The sequence below is a fragment of the Channa argus genome, chromosome 6 (genome assembly GCF_033026475.1).
Source record: "Channa argus isolate prfri chromosome 6, Channa argus male v1.0, whole genome shotgun sequence".
Taxonomy (NCBI): domain Eukaryota; kingdom Metazoa; phylum Chordata; class Actinopteri; order Anabantiformes; family Channidae; genus Channa; species Channa argus.
In genome coordinates, this window is record NC_090202.1 from 25130151 (window position 1) to 25153135 (window position 22985).

Sequence of the window (22985 nt, forward strand, 5' to 3'; positions counted from 1 at the left end):
TAGTTGGGAAAACAAACAGGGCTGCGGCCCCGAAGTTCGACACCCGTGGCTTAGGAAAGAAAATGACGCGGCATAGCACAATGCACGTTGGAAGCTATTTAGCTGCAGGTCTGGTTGCACATTAAATCTGATCAAACGTATAAAGCAGCACGGTGCCAAACTGAAAGACTGGACACTGTTGGATGTTTTTCACTCACTTACCCCTGTTCAGTACAGTCTCCTCACTGCATTGGAGTCGGTCCTAGATCTACAGGAAAAAAATTAGTAAACAGCTCAGCGCTTTAATTTAAAAGGTAAAGGCAAAACAAACCTAACACGTTTGCAAAACCAACCCCTATGTTACAACTCTTAAGGTCCTTGCTCTTATTAAACTGGACCACAAAGTATTTCAGTGGAGTGTCGTCTTCTCCTCGTTTGCTCACTACTGCCACCTATGGTCTGGGTGCAGGGGTACCCAATTAGATGGCTAAAATAAACAGATGTGCACCACATTTGGGAAAGAGGCAACAATAAAAGAACAGATATTGTTGTTATTTAAACATAAGAACATTTTGAAAAGGGTCTAAACCCTTTTTGTATCCACCGAAGTCGATAAGCAGAATCTAAACGGATAAAATTCAAATGATGCCCAACTCTTTTTGCCCCTAACCATGATGATAAAGTCTGTTCAAACCAGAACCAACACACTGGAAGTGTTCGAAGTAGAATTTGCTCAAAATTCATTTAACAACACTGACACTATGCTTACAGTTCATGAAATAGATCAAAACCCAATAAATATGAAGCTATAGATTAAACAAAGAAGATTCAGTTGTAAGTGTTCCAAGCAGGTTTTTGTTACCTCTGGACGGAAACAGATTTGCGGTTTGTCCCTGGAACCACTCTGAGAGGTCACATTCACAGATGTTCCATACAGTACATTCACGCCTTGAAGCTGCTTAGTACAACCACAGTCTGACATGTGGCCACTGAGCAGCTCCACTGGAGCAGTTGAGGGTTAAGTGCCTTGCTCAAGGGCACCACCACAGTGGTGCTGTTAGAGGCTGCTGACTGTGGCTTCATATTTAACAGAGAAATATGAAAATGGCATCAAGCTTCTCCTCAAACCCACAGGAAGAAAGCAAGTAGGTATCTATCTAATCCTTTCAAAATAAGTTTACAATAAAGGAAATACAGTGACCGTATACCTGAGGCTGTTTCACTGTGTGTTTTTTTTTTTGTTTTGTTTTTTTTTTTTTTTTAGCCTTTTCCTTTTCCAGGATACTAAAGTACTGGGAGTGATTTTAATAACATAGGATGACAAAAATCTAATATGTGAACATTTGTCATTGAATATGCTGAGGGGAATCGGCATGCGAGATGAAAAAAGTCAGTTTTCATTTGACTTTTATTTGTCATTTGAGAAGCTCTTGAGCTGTTTCTAAAAGACAGACATTATTTTACAGTATGATGGGTGGCATTTCAATTGGTAGCCTACCTGTCTCCACAGTTAAGGATTTGTTTTTTTTGCACAACGTGATATCCTTGTTCTTATTTACTTGGTTCTTCTGCTGTATCTTCAAACCCAGGAGGCTGCTGGCATTATTGTTAGGGTTTATTATGCAGCTGTCCAAGAAGAAAAACAGTGCTGTACATTTTAAACCACCCTTCCCCACAAGCTTCAGTTACATTTATTGATGACATTTCGATGGCATTTTGGGAAAAAGTGTAAATTGTGTGCTCTTTCACGGCTGAGCAGATGGCATCTAGAGAGCATCAAGTGTGGATTAAAGGATCTAATTGAAGCTCCGCTTAATGCCTTCTCTCTCCCACACACACGTGCACTCTTATTTAAAAAGATTCATGCCTCGTTATTTTATAAACACTCTCTGCTTCTTCGTCCTGCAGATGTATCCCGAGCTCCAAATCACAAACGTCGTAGAAGCCAACCAGCCAATCCGCATTGAGAACTGGTGCAAGAAAGAGAAGAAGGTGTGCAAAGGCCATGCCCATATTGTGGTGCCTTACAAGTGCTTAGGTAAGTTCGGACTCCATTGAGTTGTTCAAGGGCTGGGATAAACCACTTACTGTAGAGGCTGTAAATGGCCCTTCATATCAGTTCTTCCCTACCCCCCCCCACCTCTCTATATTAGTGCTTAGTTCAGTGAGGAGAAAGAAGAGCTTATGATACATCTTAGCCGTAGGCTGAGGAGGTATGGAGCAATATTGGAGCATGATTCAGTTTAATCCTGGCCTTGAGCTGCAGATTGAGCAGATCCAGGCTGGATGGCTAATGTGTCTCAGAATGGAGAGCTAAGGGGGTGGGGAGCTATTATTGCTAGGGAGGCTTGTTGAGCACAATCTTATTTGCCCCCTCAGACGGTGGCCATAAACTCGCACAGACACACAGGGTCAGTGGGAGGGAGGTCCATAAGGATGCCTGCTTTATTACTTCCCATTTCTCCGTTCGCCTGCGCCATCATACACAACTCTCTCCCCCCTCTGTCTCCTGCAGCATCACTGTAATCAGCAATGGCAACATGGCTATATTCTGTTCTATTAAATGTCAGATGGAGACTCCTCATTTTTGCAGGCCACATGCCACTGTGCCCCCTGACTTACAAAAATACAGCTCACTCCTGCTGCCTCTGAGAATTGCAATAACAGAAGAAAAAAACTAAGGGACCCTGAAACAAGACTTCTCGCTATCAAGAAGGGGGGGGAAAGTCTATACTGCAAACATTTCCCAGCACCTTTCCCCTGTCCAAAAGCCCCTTGCTGATTGAGTTGTGCCGCCTTCTGAGATGAAAAAACCATTAGCAGTTGCACTGGACTGTGAAATGGGCTACCGTTCAAGAGCATTTTTGGCAAATGCAGAGAGGAGGCTTTTGGGAAATTCATGGGACAGCAAACACCACAACTGGAGTGGCCACTCGATGGCTGAGACATGAATACAGATGAGAGAGGGACCACAGGCAGAATCAGTCTCTGAAATTTGCTCTCATCTTCCAGCGTGAAGCAGTTTTTCTTTGTACACCTGCCTCACCTGATAGCTTTTGTCCTCCTGTCTTCACCCAAGACCTCTCATTATGGTTCTGCAACACTGACATCGCTGCCATTTAATTAAAACAATCCTATTACCTCTTCTGGAATAATTAAATGGCTTCATAGCTCATCCTGTAAGCTTTTTGTCATCACTAGCAAAGGCCTGCGTACTCATGCCCAGTCAAATTACAAAGGCCTTGTGTGGCAATTGAGGAGCCTGAACAGAGAGAACAGTGGAGACAGATTGACAAGGAGAGATAAACATAAGGAGGTGACTGAGGGGGTTTCTGATTATGTAATGGAGCATGTTAGGGACTTAATTGAAGGACTGTGATCATATGCTACGAGCCAGAGCACGCTTCTGCCATCTCGCAGTCCATAATTTGTCACGCCTCTCTGTCATCACTATCAAGTGCAATGACAGTGCTGTTGAATTATTCATTATTTGTGATGTTCACATTTTTAGAAATGGACATTACAAGTTCTGCTTTACATTCATCAGTGTATGTTAATTATAAAAAGAAGAAAATGAAATGGACCAAAGGAAGGTGGACTATAGCTTGAAGGATATGATTCAAAGGACAACTTAATAGGTTTATATGAATAATGCAAGCGCTAAGGAAGGAGCTCAGTGTAAAAAGAGAGAGATGGCTTTCGCTGTATCCCATCTCTCCATGCAAAGGCTCTGTCACAGAGCCACAATCCCTCTGTGTTTCCTGTTCCCAAACAATGGCTCTGCAAATGAATGTGATTTTTGTTCCAATCCCTGCAGCATGATGTATTTGTCAAACAGCAGAGGATTATTTAAGAGACTTTTTTTTTTTTTTTTAAATAATAATTATTATTATTATGTCTGAAGTGGCGAGAACAGCGGCAGATGTGTGACTGTGGCCTTGGTTAGTGTGTTATGTTGACTGTCCCTTGCACAGTGATTAAATTGGAAAGAAAATTGGCTGAGACAACACAGGCGGCTGCAGCTTTTTTGCTGAAAATGAACTTGTGGGCAAATGAAGCCTTTTCTGGGTAAATGCAGATTCATACCACCTGTCGGTTTTAATGTTGAGGTGGACGAGGTTAGCATGGTCGAGGTACAATGCGCAAAGTGTTCTGGCACCTGCTGATCATCACCAGCATTAAAAAGTAATGTAATCCCAGAACACTGAAGCCGCTACTATTAAACGTTGACTTTACTTGTTAAATTTGTCATGAATTCAGTGATCATCTTAAAGAAACCAGCCAAAAAATCCTACAGCCAAAATTTGCCTATCGTAGCTTTAATCTTGTCCCTGATCTGTGTATGAGCATCTTCCAAAAGGCAAATTTCGGCTCTGCGTATACAGAATTCCTATCACCGTTGGTAGCTCTCAGCATTGTAGGCACATTGAGGCTTATTGTTTGCACTGAGCTTGACCTTTTTAGATACTTTCTTCTCCATACACTTGGAATTTAATAGGTAACATTTACAGACATGACACACTTTGCTTTTCCTGTTGAGCAAGCCTGTTGATTTAACAAAGGGCAGGGTGCACAATGACAACTTCTGATATCATCGGGGGCCTGGGTTGTGTGAATGTGAATAACTTGATATTGCACACGAACTCGGGCTCGTCTCGGAGCGCCACGCCTCTGGCTGTTTGCATTCCTTCACCTCTGGAAATGTTTCGAAATGAGCCTTGAGCTTTGAAACATGGCGTTCTAAACACAGATGACTACATTCCTTCACTTTTTTTTTCTATATGTGAAAGGTGTGCTGAGGGTGAGGCTAAAGTGAGTTTTACAGAGAGGACGAAGGTGTTGCCAGTGGTTAAAAATTAAATGGCGTTGGCTGAAATTGTTCTGTGTGAGCTAGAAATTGAGTTACATGCAAATATCCATTCCCTTATCCAACATCAAGCGCCTGCTACCTCCTGGGTTTTGTTTTGTCTCCTTCCTTGTAATCCTTTCATGGTGGCAGATCAGATTTCTTCCACTTCAATGGCTCAATATGGTACAAATGTAAACAAAAGTTTAGTCCCGCTGCCAAAAATCTAAGCACAAGACTGGATCTCAAAGTCATTTTCACTAGGCAACAATCATATTTAATTTATTAATATTCTATTAGGAAGAAAAACAACTCTATTTTTAATGATTATGATTTATTTAAGCATGCTTCAGTTGGAAAGCCCTTGAAACGGGAGCCATGATGTCGACGAGCAGATTTAGTCGGTGTTTAATTGAATTCACCATCTCAGCACTGGACACTCTCTAGACCCCTAGAGTGCTGCCGGTACAGTGAGTGTGGTAGCGAGGGTGTCTGAGAGATGGAAGGTTAAAGGAAAGATGGATGAATAAAGTAGGTGGAGAGGAGGTCACAGAGAAAAACAGTATACTCTGTCATCCTAACACAACTACACACACTCGCAAACAAGACAAGAGAGCTCGCAAGGCACAGCTGCTCTCCAAACACCACCATCCATCACCCACTGCACTGTGACGGCCTACCAGCTCCTGCCTGAAACCCACTCCACCTCGCAACCGAAGAAGCCTCTCACAGAACAAGACGGAGATGAAATTAAGCCTGCCAGCTTCCAGTTGTGCTTCCAGGACATGCAGCTGAGGGTTATTGGCCATGATGCTTTTGCCTGAGCTGTTTCTCGCCCCGTCTCTGTTGAGAGAAGGGCAAATTAAAAAGCACGAATAAAATCATGCAAAATTATTCTTTTACAAAATTAGTAAGGCATGCATTTACCGTTTGTCTTGCAGATTTGTTATTAGCCAAAGCCCCAAAAACATGAAAAGCAACAGCACCTATTATGCAAAGAACTGTTTTGTGCAATTGCTCGGACCACTCTGTCTTTCCATTTCAATGCTGCAGCCAGTGACGATGGAGCTAATGTGACCTACTTAATATGCTGTTTGTAGTTTTGGCATATCGTGTTCTTAAATATTCAGATTTTGTTTCGCAAAGTAATTAAAGTCGTCAAAAAAATAAAAGAAGTTGAATAATACTGTTTTTTTTTTTTTTTAGTGAATGAGAAGTAGAATGAAAATTTAAATAAACCCTTTAATTCAATGATAAGAAAACAAAAACAAACGGAACAAAGGGGGATTTTTTCTTTTTTTTTTCTTTTTTTTTAGATTTCTCATTTTTTACTCCAAACCTGATTTTCTATTTAATTTAAAACGTTATGAGCTATACAGCAAACGTGGCTTATGGTTGCCTAACTTCTGGAACAGTGTCATTTTGCTTCGCTTTATCACTACAGGTGGTTTTTAATGTTTGTTTCATCATTATTACACTGAAAATAACACGGGTGTTAAAGTTTCCATGTTATTAGCCATATGTCTATTACATGGTTATTACTGTAGTAATGATTTAGTAATGCATATTCATCCATTGTTTTATTATCAACATAATAATCCTGCAACATTCTAATTACAGAAATATTTGCCCTATTGCCTCGTTAGGACAGAAATATATCATTTCTGTATTACTAAGCCCTTATTGTGTTAGTGACGTTACTGTGTAATTATTGCATCATTACCTTGTTGTTTCCAAAATAATGAGCCACTACAACCAATCTGTAATGTGCTACTAGATTTTGATCAAACAAACACATTTCTTGGAGTACTTTTACTTGAGTAACTGTACCTAGTTACGTTGGACCAGTAGTTGGCCCAAATGAGAAAATCAGGAGTAAGAGGTTCTGGAGGGCTGAGGGCGGTGGGGGTCGTTACTCTACCTCCTGGGCGGAGATGAGAAGCAGCTGCTCACTCCCCTGCTATTTCCAGCTCTCCTCTTCCTATGCTACCCTCTCATTTTTCAAAACACTGCTTTTTTACCCTGAGCGCGCCTTCCTCGCCTGGCTCATGTGAAGCAGCTCTGCCTCAGGCCGAGGTCTTGGTGAACCGCTAAACGAGCAGTTACAGGACAGCTCCCAGCCCTCACAGTCAACTTCTCAGACCCTCATTTGTGTTTTCAGTCCACCCATTCCTCACCACTCTGATCTCATTTGCCTTAAAGCTCTCTCGCTCTCTCTCTCTGTCTCTCACTCTCCCCCCCCGCTTGGGTTTCCATCTGTTTCTGATGGCAGTGGTTCCTCCTGAGCGCCTCGTCACACTGTCAATGGATCAGCAGTCACTGTCCTTTTGTAATCTGCCTCATGACCCCTGCACCATGTGTTTACATGCACATGATGTGCAACCTTAAACTATTCACAAGCTGCCTCTCACATCTTTTCCTTCCCCCAGATCTGCCCTCCGTTCCCTCGTTTTATGAATAAAACATTTCAGATTTGAATCCATGAAGCAAACAAATTCATTGGAAGAGGATCGACTACCTTTTTAAAATGAGCCACAGTGTGACACCAGATTGTCTCTGCTGCCATTTTGACTGCAGATTTCAAGATGCTTCAGGTGCACAGACAGACAGATGTTGAGGCTCAAATGGCCTTTCTGTTGTGGCCGTGTTGGTGATCAGCTGATGACTTGGTTTGCCCGTGTGATTTGCTCTTACAGTGGGCGAGTTCGTGAGCGACGTGCTTCTGGTCCCAGAGAAGTGCAAGTTCTTCCACAAGGAGCGTAAGGACATGTGCGTCAGCCATCAGCAGTGGCACAGTGTGGCCAAAGAGGTAAGGAAGGAATTCTTAGTAAATATTTGGAGGCTGCAAAGTAGAGATGGTAGCGCAAACATCACTAGTTCCACTAGCCACATTTTAAGTCCTTGTTGCACTGCGATTACTTTACAAACCTTCGTCTTCCTTTCGCCAGCATCTCTTTATGTCTCAGAGGCCTTCTGATCACAGGCAGACTGGGAGCCCTCACGTTACAGCTCCTAATCAGATTAGTGTTGTGGCTGTAATGCAACTAATCCCCCGCTGGGCAGCTCATGAGCTGGCCCCGGAGGGCCACTGTGACCACGACAGTAAGATCAGCAGCTCACAGAGCCCATCAAGCCTCTGCTCTCCAACACGTATTGCAATTACCAGAACCCGAGTATCATCTGCAGCCTTAGATAGTCTGATATCCTGAGACACAAGCGACCTGCAGTCGATAACAAATTTGCCACAGCTGAGCAGTAATCTTAGCAGTGAGAATATCTGGGTGAAGAAAAAAATGATTCAAAAACAATCTCCCTCCCCTCACCAACTGCCACTGAGATGTTCTTAAGCAGAGCAGTTAATCCCCAAACTGCTGTGGAGTTTCTCAGCACTGAAGTTGCACCCAGCACAGTGTTGCTGAAAAATAGAAAGTCCGTTAAGGACTACATGACTTTAGAAGTGTGGCCCATAAATCATTCTATTCAGTAAGTGGCAGGAAAAGTATCTTATTAAATCACAAGGACGGAATTCAGTAGGTTGACAAATCTGTCCAGCATCTAGATGTAAAATAACTGGTGGCATCTTTGAGGATACATAGCTAGTATACACATGCCACACAAAGGATCTCTGTAAAAAGTAATTATTATTATTATTATTATTATTATTATTATTATTTTGAGGTTTAAATGCAAAAGTCCACATTTGATGACAGTAACAGCAGTGTGGACGGACCAGATAAACAGATTCAGGTTGGGTTGTTGATTTATTAGATTTATTTTTAAACTTGGCAATAAAGTGTGTATTTATAGGTGTTTTTAAATATGTTTTTTTTTTTAACAAAAATGATCGTAAAAGAATGGGCAGGACGGTGTTGGGAGGGTTAGCTCTGCTGCCTCACACTTTGTGTGTGTGTGTGTGTGTGTGTGTGTGTGTGTGTGTGTGTCACAGTCCTCGGGTTAATTAGTGTCTCTAAAATTGCCTGTAGGTGTGAAAGCTGAGTGTGAATGGTTGTCTGTCTCTATAAGTGGTAGATGTTGGATGGATCATCAAAGAACTATTTATTAAAGATATTTCTAATTGAGCTTTGTGTTGTGTATGAACAGATTTCTTCATTTTGAAAAATCTGAACATTTTTGGAGATTTATTTACTTTATTTCTTAACAAATGAGCAGCCTTAATGCAGTATGGCGACAGGGTCATGTAACTTTCAGTTTCCTCCCACCATGATGTATAGTGCTTTAACTTTCCCTCGGTGAATAATGGTTGAAATCACCTTGCCAAAGCTAAAGTAGTGGGAGGTGCAGAAACTGGACCCCTGTGCCAATGTACAGTGGATTTCACTGGTTTTCTTCTGCCCTGCTAGGCCTGTGGCAAGAGCACGATGGTGCTACACAGCTATGGCATGCTGCTGCCCTGTGGCATTGACAAGTTCCACGGCACCGAGTACGTGTGCTGCCCGCCCTCTCACGTCGGGGAACCCGCCCCACCGTCCCTGCCCTCCCAGGAGGACGACGACGAAGAGGAGGAGATGGAGGATGAGGAGATTGACGAGACAGACATGGACGAGGCGGAAGCAGTAGAGGACAGGTGAGCCATTATGAAGCGGGTGCTCTTGTTCATGATGGTGGCATGTCTTTGAAATATTGCAAGCGTAATATCGGCTCTCTAGCGAAGGGCAGGTATTACTGGCCATCTGGATGAATTAAAGTGTCGTGTCATTGACCCGTGGCAGCTGCTCTACCTTGTTTGATAAATCACCCCTCTTCCTGGCTTCCACCCCTTCACTCAATCACCTTCGCCCCCTCCCTTCCTTAGTGAAACGCCAGCCGATGAGCAGCCCACACAAAAGGAGGAGCCCGCGGATGAGGACGAGGAAGAGGAAGATGAGGAGGACTACCACTACGTCTACGAGGATGAGGAGGCAGATAAGGAGGACGAGGACGAGAAGAAGGCGAGCAGCAAAATGTCCGAGAACCCAGATGAGGATAAGACTCTGCAGGAAGTGAAAGGTTTGTGCTGATCACTGTAGCAGGTCACTCTCTCCCTCATTACTACTGACATTTTACCTGATGAAATGGTTAATACTTTAACTTTAGCCTGCTATGCTTAAACCTCAGCTACACTAGTAAGAAGTGTATGCATCAGCTTTTCGTCGGCGAACAGCACGCTCTTTATCAGAGTTCAAGGACAAACCATTTTTCCTGATTTAACTGTTTATCAGCTTGTACAAAACGTACACAAATCCATTGCTTATGCATTTTTTTTTGGTTGTTTCTCCTTAATCATATTTGTAGATGTCGTGGTGATAAGGGGAGGTTTGATAGTTGTTTTGACTGTTTGTTACTGACACTGAACTTAAGTGCTGCCCCCCGGTGGCTGGTTGATCTAACAAGCTGTCCCCTGGCAGCGGTGTGCACCCTGGAGGCTGAGACCGGCCCCTGCCGTGCCTCCATGCCCCGCTGGCACTTCGATATGAGCCAGAGGAAGTGCGTCCGCTTCATATACGGGGGCTGCGCCGGCAACCGCAACAATTTCGACTCAGAGGAGTACTGCATGGCCGTGTGCAAGCGCCTGAGTAAGTCTCCTGTGTGACAGAGGCCGGTTTGACAACATTCCTTTCTCTCCCTTTTTGTCTCCGCTGCAGACTTTCTGCTAAAAAAACACTTAATCATAACATGTTTTTAGCGTTTCACTGACTTGTAAGCAGAACACCTGTTCTTCAGCCTTCAGCTCTCACTCATCAAAACGCTACAGCTGTTCTTACCATGTCACCTCCACCAACGCAATTTGGGTTCACTCAACTTAATTCTCTTTTGTTTCATTAGTTCACCGACACTGGATGCCAAGTCCCACTTCTAATGATTTTTACTAATTATTATAATTGATTAATTAATGGTTTAATGTCAGGAAATGACATGTTCCTATTGTATGCTTTCACAAACCAAAGATATCTAAATTACAATCACTTAAAATAAAGAAGCCTTGATACTAGATTTGTGCTTGGAATTTGTTCTTAAAGAATGATTAATTGATAAATATTGTTGATGATTAGTTCTGTCTTTAGCAGTCTTACTAACAAATGAGCTGTTTATAATGGCATATTAGGACGTAGATCTTAATGTTTTTATTTATACCGTGAACTGCTTCATTAGATTGATTAATGTCCTGCTAAATCAGGACTGTTGAAGTTGTCGATATTAATTGCATTAGACGAAAAGTAATTTTTATTTTATTAGAAATATTTCGGTATGGGTTTGGTTAAGAAGAACAGTTTGTCCACAGCAAGACTATCAGGAAGGTTTTTTTGGCACAAATTGAATTTTGTCTGAACTATTGGAAAAATACTAAAACTGAAGTTTAATCATAAGTCTGCTTATTTGTATTTTCTTTAGTTATATTTTTTATATAGATATGTCTGTTAGTGACCCTTAAACGATCTTAAAACTTATTTTGTAAAGTAAGGATAACTGAGCAAAGTTTTGGTATCGTGTGAGTAATAATAAAAAAAACAAAAAAAACAATAACCAGTCCCAGTGTCACTGCACATATTCTAAGACCTTCCAACTAATTTAAAAAGTGAAAAACCATATTCCCTTCATTCTTCTTCTTTCTCCTATCATTTATTGTTTATTCATGTGCATGCTTCCTCTTCACACGTTCTAGAGTTTTCTGTCTTCTTTGTTTGCTTGCCAGTGTTCACTCCTGCCATGAGTTCATGTTTCTGTCTACCGGTCATCTAGCCGTCCATCTGTCTGTCTGCTGACAGAGCACTGCCACTATTTATGTTGGAGCCCCACTAGCAAGTCAGAAAGATTTTGTCCTTATTTTTTATTTCATCAGTTCGAATGCAGTTCATGGCCGTAACCGATTGGATTTTCCTATTGCATTTCAAAAGCAGTGGAATATAGAGTAGGAACTGTGTTGATCCGTTAACCCGTGTCTCCTGAAAAGGAGAAGAGGTCTCTTCTTATTTCTGAGCCTGGAGCGTTATGGTTCTTACGAGTTGCAGAGATGCAGCGAGTGAGTCCTGCGTGACTGTGTAGCGAGAAACCCAGAACAGAGCCCCACCCCCCCCACCCACCCCCCGGCCTCACCCCAGACGACCCAGCCATCAAACACGGAGAGATTTCCATTAGGGTTGGAGATGCGACCGGTCAGCAGAAAGCCAATGGGAAGATGAAAGGAATTCAAAAGGAAAGACTGTCAGATTCCCTTAAATTTATCTGAGTTACTGTGGGTGGAAAAACGCCAATGCTTCTGTGAGGATTTCAGTGTGCAGTCCGCTTTCAACTCTCCCTCCCTCAGTTGTCTGTGTGTTTTTGTCTTTCTGCCTCTCCGTGTCTGCCTGGATCAGCCAATCTGCCTGCCTGTTTGCCTTCCTGCTTTTCATTTTTCAGCCCTGTCCACTCACCATCTGTTTCCGAATTTGCAGCCGTACCCCCGACTCCTCAGCCCACGGATGATGTGGACATCTACTTTGAGACCCCCGCCGACGACAAGGAGCACAGTCGCTTCCAGAGGGCCAAGGAGCAGCTGGAGATCAGACACCGCAACCGCATGGAAAGGGTGAGTTGCCAAGCCAAAGCAGCACGTCGCTTTCTTAATTAAAAAGGGAAAAAAGTACAACTTTTACTGCTTAAAACAATACAACCCTGTTGTCCCTCTTTTGCATATTTGCTTTAAGAAATTTGTGTAGTATAAGAAAATAAAATGCATTTTAAGCTTGTTTGCGTGCAGCTGAGTGGAACTGTTGCCTGAGAGGATTCAATGCTACAAATTGTATTTAATAAAATGTAAGAATTTGAACACAGTAATATGTCAAGCAGCTAGGTGGTGCTTTAAAGGTCCTCTCATCTTTGTTTCCAAACCATTTACAAAAATGACTGGGCAAATTTCGGAATCGATTTGAATGAACATGGGCAGTAGAGACAACGCAGAATCCCCTTATTTTATTTATTTTTTGGTGGAAACCTCAGGCCTTTCTGCAGTCAAACCTGTAAACCTCTCGTTTTAATGACTCTCAACCACGTTGCATCTGCTTTTATTGTTGCTCTCTCTCCAGGTAAGAAAGGAATGGGAAGAGGCTGATCGTCAGGCTAAGAACCTACCCAAGGCTGAGAGGCAGACACTGATCCAGGTATGACACTGATCCTTCACCCTGGGAGTCGTCCCCCCCCCCCATCCCATTTGTCCCTTTTGTTTGGGTGAGATAGGACAACGTACAGGCCCTGGGTCCCTCACTCCCTGTGCCATTAAAGCTCTCCTTCCCTTGGCTGCTCTATCTTTATCACTGTGAGGCTAAATTAGGGCACTATCTGAATGGGGAGACTTCCAAATGAGTCTCTAACTCCCTTGACAAGCCTGAGAGGCGACATGAGTGAAACTGAGAACTGGCTTTTTTATTTATTTTTTTTTTGTAAAGTCGAACTTGAAGGAGCTCTGTAATTTCTCACTGTTAAATGTGCATATACATATTTATATATATATATAATTTATGGTTTCGTTCAAAGCACTTCCAAGCCATGGTGGAGTCCCTGGAGGAGGAGGCAGCCAGTGAGAAGCAGCAGCTGGTGGAGACTCACCTCGCCCGGGTGGAGGCTATGCTAAATGACCGGCGCCGACTGGCCCTGGAGAACTACCTGGCTGCCCTGCAGGCCGACCCCCCCAGGGTAAACACTCGACACTGTCCTCTGAGAGCTTTTTTATTTATTTTTTTTCCTTTTAGTCCTCTCCTCACCTCTCTCCATCTGTCTGTTGCTTTTTTTCCTCCTCTCAATCGATGTGCAGCACATCACGCTTCTGTCAGACCACACTCAGCCTCACTCCACTTATGGCCTGTAACTAATCACATATCCTGTGAAAAGACCGTCTGCCAACTTGGAATTCATCATGAGGAGAATGGATTACTGTAGCCAGAAAAACACACATGCCTAAATCCATCATAAGCACAAAGTCAATCACATTTGAACCTTTAGCTATAATCCCTGTGTCATGTTTTTTTTTTTTTTAATTCCTGTTATCTAATAGTCTTTTGATCCTTTTGCCAGCACACAGTTTGGCAATACTTTACAAGGTAACCGTTGTTTCTCTAACCATTGGTGTTGGGCTTGCTACCCAAAAATGAATAAATTAAATATTTTTATTTTCTACTCCTCTTAACTGTAATAATGTTGCTCGACTTAAGTGCAGTAATTTCTTATCCTGCCTATGTTACACCTTCAAATTTGATAATTGCATCATCTGCAGTGTGATGCTATTTCAGTAGGTGCAGCAGAAGATTTTGAGTCCTGTCATAGGAAGTGAATATTTTGCTCCTCACATTTGACAGCAGTGTCCCTGTCTTGCTCAGTTATGTTGAAATAATCACGTTATCTTTTAGATTTAGCAGCACTTTGTGTCCTCGTGTCTAATAGGAGGCCATCAACGTAATGGGTTCAATAGGGTTGTTTGAGAGTTTATTATCTAAACTCAAAATGAATCTGTTAAATCAGACTGGAAACCTTTTTAGAAAGGATGAGAATGATGAAATCTAAATTATATGATTATTCTAATACTATATTCATCATGTGCAGTATGTTCACATGAGGAATACTCCACAATACCCATACTAATAATTCCCACTGCTTGTCTTCCTCAGCCCCACCGCATCCTGCAAGCTCTAAGACGCTATGTCCGTGCCGAGAACAAGGACCGCCAGCACACCATCCGCCACTACCAGCACGTCCTGGCTGTTGATCCTGAGAAGGCTGCTCAGATGAAGTCGCAGGTCGCTGTTTTGACTTGACACAGTTGTACACTTTTTTTTTTTTTTTTCTTTTTTTTTTAAATTCACGTCTAAAGCTCCAAATTACTAATTTAAAATGAACGAATTCTCACATTCGAGAAGCTGGCACCAGCAAGTGTTTGGTATTTTTGTGTTTTTAAATTAATTATTCATTCCTTATCTTAGGCAGTTCAGTTTTCTTAATTGGTACCTCACTCCTAGTTTCAACGGTGAGGACATTCTGTACTTCAGCCTATGTCACTAAATCTGAAAACTCATGCCGAGCCACTCCAGGGTCTCACACTCCTCCTATTCCTCCTCAGACAGGGGAGGGATAATGATGTCTCAGTCTGCTCCTCTCTGCCCTGTTTCTAAGTGTGTAGGAGGTAAAACGAGTGTGTGTTTCTCTGAGTTGAAGCCCAGCAGGAGTGAGTAGGCTCCTCTGATGGAGGGAAGGCGAGTATTTCATTCACTTAAGCCTCAGCCAAAGTTTAACATTGTGCAGGTCTTGTGTAACGCTGGACTCTGAGCCGCTGTTCAGTGTTTTGGCTGGAAGCTCCCGAGTTAGATGTGCTCGCCTGTGTGCGTGTGTGTGTGTGTGTTAGCGCCCTTCACCATTTATAGTTATCCTCTACTATTACAGATAATACAGCAGATGGATGAAACAACAGCGTTAGGAGGGAGGAGAAAAGGGCTGGAGGCTTAGTGTTTAGATAAATCATCAGATCTGGGAGCTATTGAGACTCTGTGCTCGGCCCCCAAGAAGCCAGCCTCTGTTGTTGTGCGCTCTCTCTCTTTCTCTGTGTTTATTTGTCAGGCCTAGCTCATGTGCATTTCTTCTGAGCCAACCCTGCAGTTTGTGGATTTGACATGTGACTTCCAAGTGCATTGCAAAAAGAATGCTTTGGAAATGGTAGGGTTGCTGTGCTTTATGGAACTGGCCCTTCCCTTGCTGCAAAAGCATCATCTGTCTGGCTTCGGCGACGTTGCTTGTTGTATGGAAATCGCCATTCTAACACCGGGACGTGTAATCTTAATAATGTGGACTGTTTGTCAAACATGAACGGGAAGGTGCCATAGGGGCTGCAGGAAAGGTGCATTATTGCCATCTGTTGCTGGCTCTGGTGCACTGCAGCCATGTGTTGGAAGATTAAAACGGTCAATCATTGTACTAGGAAATAAACAGCAGTTACCTGCCAAGAGCTGGTCAGCTTTGTCGGTGGCTGGTATCTTTTCATATTCTGCCAAGCGCTTTGGCACCAGAAATGTTTCTCCTCTCTAAACATCATATTGCTACTAGGAAAAGTGAAAGCAACTGGAGAATTATTTGGAGAAAACAAAGTTTTTCTATTCATTTTTTTTTTACCAGCTGTTGTATAGTGGTGCTCATTGGGACTGACGGGTAGTAGGTCATGTTAAGTCAGTTCAGAGCTTTGAGAATGATTTGAATATTACACGCATCACCTTTATGTCTGCAGCGTGGCTGGTTGTCAGCCAGTTCATCTTAAGAAAATATGCTCTCTGTCTGCTGCTACCGTGGCAGTTTTGTCATTGAATTTGCACTACATAGTCTTTTATTCAATTAAATTAAATTAAAGTTGGTGTCTTGGTTGTACTGATCATTTTTTAAAAAAAAAAAAAAAAAGAAGAAGAAGAAAAAAAGGAAAAAAGGATTTGTACCTGTTTCCATTGTGCAGATTTGCCATTGAGACAATGGTTGGATCCATATACACAACAACATATCCATCATCTCATGTTGTGGTGTTGTCGTCTTCCTCTTTCCCCCATCTTTTGCTTTCTTTCTCTTTAGCTGTGCTCCTGACACCTGTCTGCCAGTATGATGAATTGGAATGTTCCCATATGCATTGTCTCACCACCCCACGGTGCTTTTCCTGCATAACCCATTTTCCCTTTTGCAAATCTCCTAACAGAACTGTAATCAGTAAATGCTATTGGGGGACAAAACTTTTAACTCCACCACTGAGTGTAAACCCAAGAGCAAGGTACACAGGGATTTTATAAGATAATGGTGTATTTTGTGGTTCATTTAATATAAGCGTGAATAAATAAATACTGTTGGGTTGAACATTTTATACTAATACTTGGCAATTTACTCTGCGATTAGTTGTAACTGGATTAGTGTTGAAATGATAATTGAATTTAGGGATTTGTCAAATACACCAGCAATTTTAATGAGTGATTTTTCATCAAGTAATTTAGGAAGAAAATTCCCACCAGCCCAATGTCAGATCTTATATGCTTTAAAGATTTAATCCCGTTTTATTTTTAAACGGTTCAGACCGACTAAGGATGGGAACCACGACACATTGAGAAGTTTGATGGGCCCGTGCTCTTGTTCTTTTTGTATTTAATGGGCAAAAATACCCGAAAATTAGATTTATGAAATAATAAAAAGGACTGAGTGGTTAAAATTACCAATGAGGATCTTTTTTTTAAGTTCAGCTGTTTCACGGTGACCTCACATTTCATCATCTTGTTTGTCACTTTTCTTCCCTTCCCAACGACAGGTGATGACCCACCTGCGTGTGATCGAGGAGAGGATGAACCAGAGTCTGTCTCTGCTCTACAAAGTCCCTTATGTGGCCGAGGAGATTCAGGATGAAATTGGTGAGTCGTGTTCGGTCAAAAGCCCCTAGGCAGTTTGGAGGAGGGGGCTAGGTGCTGTAATAAAAGGAACAGGGATGGAATCCGCACGTGTGCCTGACAGATAAAGCCAATCTATCACATTTCCTCTGGACCTGAGTGCTCTTTTTATTTTTTTTCTATATGATAGTCTAACCTTTGGGCAAAGCGAAACTTGAATATACAAGGAGAACAATAGACACGCTTCTTCATTGAATAAATATGTTGATGGCAATTTGATACATCTACAAATCTGTTTTTAAGGGTCTTTGCTCTGCAACTCTCATTCTACAATAGCATCTAAAGCCGGACACTGTACTGGGGATATATTAGTTTCCAGTGGTACAATTTCAGACAATGTCCCACCATTACATTATTTTCTTTTGTTTCCTTTGGTTCATTAAAGGAGCCGACCACAGTGTTGCAGCACTGATTAAAATGGAGCGGGTGCAATGACAGAACTAGGTCACAGCTTTCTCCATGCAGCATCCTGTTGGGACATGTGCAGATTTACACGGAAAATAGCTCTCAGAAAAATACTAATTGGTAGTTAGCAGAAATGGGAACGGACGTCTCTCTCTCTCTCTCTCTCTCTCTCTCTCTCCCTCTCTCTCTCTTGCAGCAGGGCTCTGACTGTTGGAAAATTAATGTTAACAGTAATTGGTGAAAGTCTGATTTTGCTCGTTGTTGGCAGGTGTTAGCATGTGTCATGCTGTCTCACACTTGTCATATGCCTTTTTTTTTTTTTTCTTTCTGTCTTCGTTTCCCAGATGAACTACTCCAGGAGCAGAAAGCTGACATGGACCAGTTCCTGTCGTCCATCTCTGAATCACAGCCAGATGTCACAGTGTCATCAGAGGAGAGTGTGGAGGTCCCCGTGTCTGAGGGCAAACCCTACCGGCCCTTCCAGGTCAAATCCCTGGGGTCACGTTCGGAGCCAGAGGGTGAGCAGTTTGAGCATCAGACACAGCCACACCGTGAACAACACCGTGCCTGTGTGGAGGACAATAGGCTATATGCATAAGTCTTTCTGAAGGACATTGGTGGCACAGTGAGAGGAAAAAAGGTTTGCAATGTGTGAAGTTCAGATAAATGCACAAGGCCTCGAGCTTTGGTGCTGAGCTGGAGCCAAAAGCTTAGGGGGGAAAAATGAGCAGTTATGGTTCTGTTCTTTGTCACATTCATGCCAAACAAAAAAAGATTGAATCCTCAGGCAGGAAAAAAAAAAAAAGTGATGGATGGAACGCTTCCAGCGAGACTGAAGGCAAATTACAAGTTAATCCCCAAGGAACATTGAATATACATGCCAACACCGCCAGAGGGCATCGACAGGGCCAGCCAACTTTGAAATGGCTGCCTGAGTTTGGTTGTCTTTCGAATTTATTTTCGGACTCCTCCCTGCTGGACTCTTTTCCTAATCAATTAACACAGCTTGATAATCCTGCCTTTCTCTTCTCACCTCAGTTTTCTCTCTTCTTCTCCTCCCCCCTTTTCTGTTCTTTTTTTTTTTCTTTTGCTCATGTCTTATGCCAAGGCGATCTATCAGACTCCCCACGTGCCTTCAAGAAAGGTTGGTGCCTCTGTTGCGTCTTGTTTTTCCATCCCCATTTACTGTTTGTCCACTGTTCCCCTCTTCCTTTGTTTTTTTGGTGCCGTTTGGATCCTCTTTCTCCTATCATTTTTGATTTAATCAATCCATCTGATAGTACATTTTCTGTTTTTGATTTATTAACTCACATGGATAGCTTGGTTAGGTCTCAGTCGTTCTCATGCTTTTAATCATACTAGGATTATCTCCTCATGCTGAATAGCAGAGTCATTGGCTTCAAGTTCCCCCCCCCTTCCCCAGAGAGACTCTTCAGTCATGTGTGTGCTGTCATCCTGTCCTCAGTGCCTTTGTCAAAGCACCTTGCTTAATTATTCCTGCACACACTCCTTCCCCTAATCAGTTGCCTTCTTCCTGATGGGAGCTGTGTGATTTAGTAGTCCTGTCTGAGGCTCAGTGTTTCTGCTGCTGACCCACTGCCAAATCTAAATTGGCCCAATTTGTCCTCCTGAGACACGCAGACAGGGATGTGGTTACGTCACCTGTTTTGCCTGATCAGGGCTTAACCACGGGATCTTCTCAGCGAACACAGAAACTCCTTATACTAATGGTTAAGTCTAAATGATGTATTGACTTAACTGAAAATATATGTGCTGTTGTTGTTTCCGTGTGACATTGTCCGTCTTAATTTCTTTTTTTTTAATACTAGTCCAGCCCCAGTAGTGCTGCAACTGAGGCTAATTTTCATGATGGATATGTGTGTATTGTTTTCTATATGAACCTGGAGTCCTTAATATGTCAGGTAATATAAAAAAATGGACTTGTGTGCAGATTTTCCTATGCACATTCCCAATACCAGCAGCTCATCCTAAAGAATGTATCGAAAAAGAGAGAAAGCAACAAGAAAATCCTCACTCACAGCAAATATCTGGCACATTTTCTTGATAGAATGGTTTAAATGATTGTCAACCGATCGATTCATGGACTACTTTCAGAAAAGCCTTATTGTTACCATATCAGTAACTTCCTTTGTTCTGCGTGTTACTGCTGCTGGCTGAGAGACTATGTGATTCTGCAGTACCATCTGATGACCTGCCAGAGTTTCTAACGTCACGTCTGCTCTGAGTGAGGCTCGTAAACACCCATCATTGTTTCTCGCTTAATCCTAATCTTAAGCGTTAGACACTGGCTGTGGCAATCAGTGGCAGCGCAACGTTGGCTGACACCAGATTCATCGCTGCTGTACATTGTTCAGGGCCCTGTCCTCGCCGCCTCGCTCACTCTCTCTCCTCCCAGTTTTTTTATTTATTCATGGCATATCTGCTGTGTGTGTGTATTAATAGATCCTATGCCTATTTAAAAAACCATCAGCCTAACATGCATATTTGACACTGTGGCCCACTTTTTTTGGCTTAGCCACTTACTGAAGCCCCCCAGGCTTTTTAGAAATGATCATTTGTTCAAATCTCAGGGGACTGTGGAGGATTTGTAGCTGAGGTGCTGCAGCAAAAAGGACTGTTGACCATGAAATTCGAGATTATTGAGGGATACAAAATGCCAGGGTGACTCATAATTGCATCAATGCACGTAACTTTATTTGTACATTTTCTGTTGGGATGAATAAGTATCTATCTAACTGCATGTACACACAGAAAGCTCAGCTACTGTATATGTAGAAGCCACTTTAAGAGAGCCTTTGTAGGACATGTAAGGTCAGAAAAAGTTTGCTTAACAGTGCTCACACTGTACTCAGTGGAAGAAAGGGCTTTGTTGTCACCATTGCACTAAAGAGACTGAGGCTCCAATTGTGGAGCAGAGAGGTGGATATTGCAGTACAGCTATTCGCCATCAATACCACCATTCCTTTTGTTTGTTTGTTTGTTTGTGCTTTTCTGCAGTTATTTACTGTGCTCCTTCACCTCCTGCAGGCTCTGCCATGTCTGGTTTAGACGGTCTGATAGGTGCTGAGGAGAGAATCATCAACAGCAAGCCCAAGATCAGCGACAATGTGGTAAGAGCTTCGCTGCCGGTTTATCTTTGTGCTCAGGCCTCGGAGCATCTTTGCCTTTTGTGACTGGCTCAACACGTGAACTGAGAGCAGCATTGTTAAAGCAAAAACACGGGAGAACTTGTGTACAAATATTAAATTGTATTCACTGTTTAAATGCATTAACACAACCTCAGGCAATTGTGCTGATGAGTGAAATTAACGGGTACATACAGTGCTTTCACATAGCTCTCTTAAGTTCAGCTTTTAATGATTATTCCAGTAACTATGTTGTCATAGTTACAGCTTTCTCACACTGTCTCTCTTTGGCCTCTGCCAACCGAACCTCATTCAGATCAACTCCACACTTTGTTAGCCAGTCATCGCATGCTACTTTCTTTGCCAGACACATCATTCTTCCTCACGGATTTTCAGACGATGCTTGGCTACCGAATGTGTGCCGTGATTCGCATGCTAATCTGACACAAACCACAACGCTGTGTATTTGTGTGTGTGTGTGTGTGTGTGTGTGAATATGAGTCATGTTGACATGAGTCAGTTCTTGAATGTGTGCATGTTTTTATTTTTGTAATTTATTTTTTATTTTTTTATCCTTTTTTTTTGGAAATGCTAGTTTTCTAAGACGGAGCAATCTGAAGCTAAAAACAACAAACTGCGTTGACACCTTAGATTTCTCACAGTGATTAACAAACTTTGGACTGCTCTGTCGCAGGTTTTGTTACTGCCTCCTGAACGCACCCACTTCCACTCGCGACATTCCTCTCGCAAATTGGAGCCGAAGTTCTGTTTAGAAAGACATGCTAACTGTGTACCAAGAAGACAGTCTGTTATTGATGCTTGCAACCCCCCTCCCTCTCTGCTTCCAGATTGTACAGGACATATATATCATCACGCAAATGCAGATTATTCTTACAGTTTACTATGCTGCACTTTCACACCCTCTTGCTCTCTGCTTAACTCTTTCTTTCTGTCTATCTCTCTCACACTCGTGCACACACACACACAAACACACACACACTGTGGTGAGTGTAACCTGGGCTCCCCTGTCTGTGTTGACAGGTGATTGATGAGTCTCTGGATGTAAAAGAAGTGGTTTACAGTGCAGAGAGAGTCAGCGTTATGCATGATGATGAGCTGGTGAGTACAGTGGTGCCCTCCACAGGGCTCTATGGGGAACTGTAGTTATGAGTAGTGGGGAGAGTATGAAAAGAGGAGGGAGTGTGGGAGTGTGCAAAGAGACCAATGCTGCAGTTTCAAACTGAGGAAAAAACACAATATTTGGAACAGACCCCATAATCCCACCCCCTTCTGTTGTTTTCTGTTCAGGCTAGTATGTTTTGGTTATTTCTGCATGGATGCATGTTGTTATGTGAATGTATTTGAATGTACACATTGAAAATCTCGGGTTCATACGATGAATGTGAATCCACACAAACTGAGCACGCTCAGTTTGTGTGTGAGAATGAGCAGTAAAAAAAGGAAAGGGGGGGGGGAATGACAGTGGCTGTCTACATATGATTAGTTTGTGTCATGTGCGAAATTATTTTGTGAAGATGAGTGTAGGTGACTGTGGTTTTGTGTTTATAGCAAATTGGCCAACATGTTACACAGTCTTCCACAAATACATATTTAAGGCTTTTTTGCACATGATTCATAAGTCATTCCTGTCAGATCCTCTTCCAGAAGGGATGATGTTCCTGTTGCATTGTGGTTACATGGCATAACATAAGAGTTAAAGAGTAAATCTCCTGCAGTTAATCCATATCCCCATTTAAAAGCAACTTCAGGGAAGGTTAATGTCTGAAGTGAGAGATTTTGTTTTCCCTGCTTGGCACAATTAAGCTTAAAATACTATTTATCTGCAGAGCAAGGAATCCAATTTCATTTGTCATAAAATCATTTTTACGTCTATTTTTAAGTAAAGAGTTGTTCTTACAAAATTTTAATAAACTTGTATTATGATGTCCAACATCACTCTTGATCATTATAGAGTTCACAACATTCAAACGCCCACAAAGTCTAAGTTGAGGCTGATTGGCGTAAGTTGAAATGAGGAAGTAGGACAAGTCTACTACAACTTTCTAAAAAAAAACGTCTAATTCAGAGAAAGAAGGTAAACACGGGTAGTTGTGCCTTAGAAATTCTCGTAGTATTCAAAGTCAACTTCATTGGGCAGCGGCTCCACCTCCAGGTCATCTCGAC

The 22985-nt window shown here is 42.3% G+C and overlaps 1 protein-coding gene across 7 annotated transcripts in view; it reads left to right on the forward strand.

Moving 5' to 3' along the window:
* Positions 1 to 22985, forward strand: part of aplp2 (amyloid beta (A4) precursor-like protein 2) — a 49896-nt gene that overhangs the window by 24256 nt on the left and 2655 nt on the right. The window contains exons 3-16 of one of the 7 annotated variants that reach the window (XM_067506739.1): positions 1888 to 2017; positions 7522 to 7634; positions 9187 to 9410; positions 9639 to 9832; positions 10231 to 10398; positions 12256 to 12389; positions 12886 to 12960; positions 13334 to 13492; positions 14461 to 14589; positions 17115 to 17214; positions 18000 to 18173; positions 18764 to 18799; positions 20704 to 20786; positions 21843 to 21920. In XM_067506739.1, coding sequence (XP_067362840.1) covers positions 1888 to 2017; positions 7522 to 7634; positions 9187 to 9410; positions 9639 to 9832; positions 10231 to 10398; positions 12256 to 12389; positions 12886 to 12960; positions 13334 to 13492; positions 14461 to 14589; positions 17115 to 17214; positions 18000 to 18173; positions 18764 to 18799; positions 20704 to 20786; positions 21843 to 21920 — 1797 coding nt within the window. The remainder of the gene's footprint in view (positions 1 to 1887; positions 2018 to 7521; positions 7635 to 9186; positions 9411 to 9638; positions 9833 to 10230; positions 10399 to 12255; positions 12390 to 12885; positions 12961 to 13333; positions 13493 to 14460; positions 14590 to 17114; positions 17215 to 17999; positions 18174 to 18763; positions 18800 to 20703; positions 20787 to 21842; positions 21921 to 22985) is intronic. The other 6 variants (XM_067506740.1, XM_067506745.1, XM_067506742.1 and 3 more) reach the window with 6 other exon arrangements.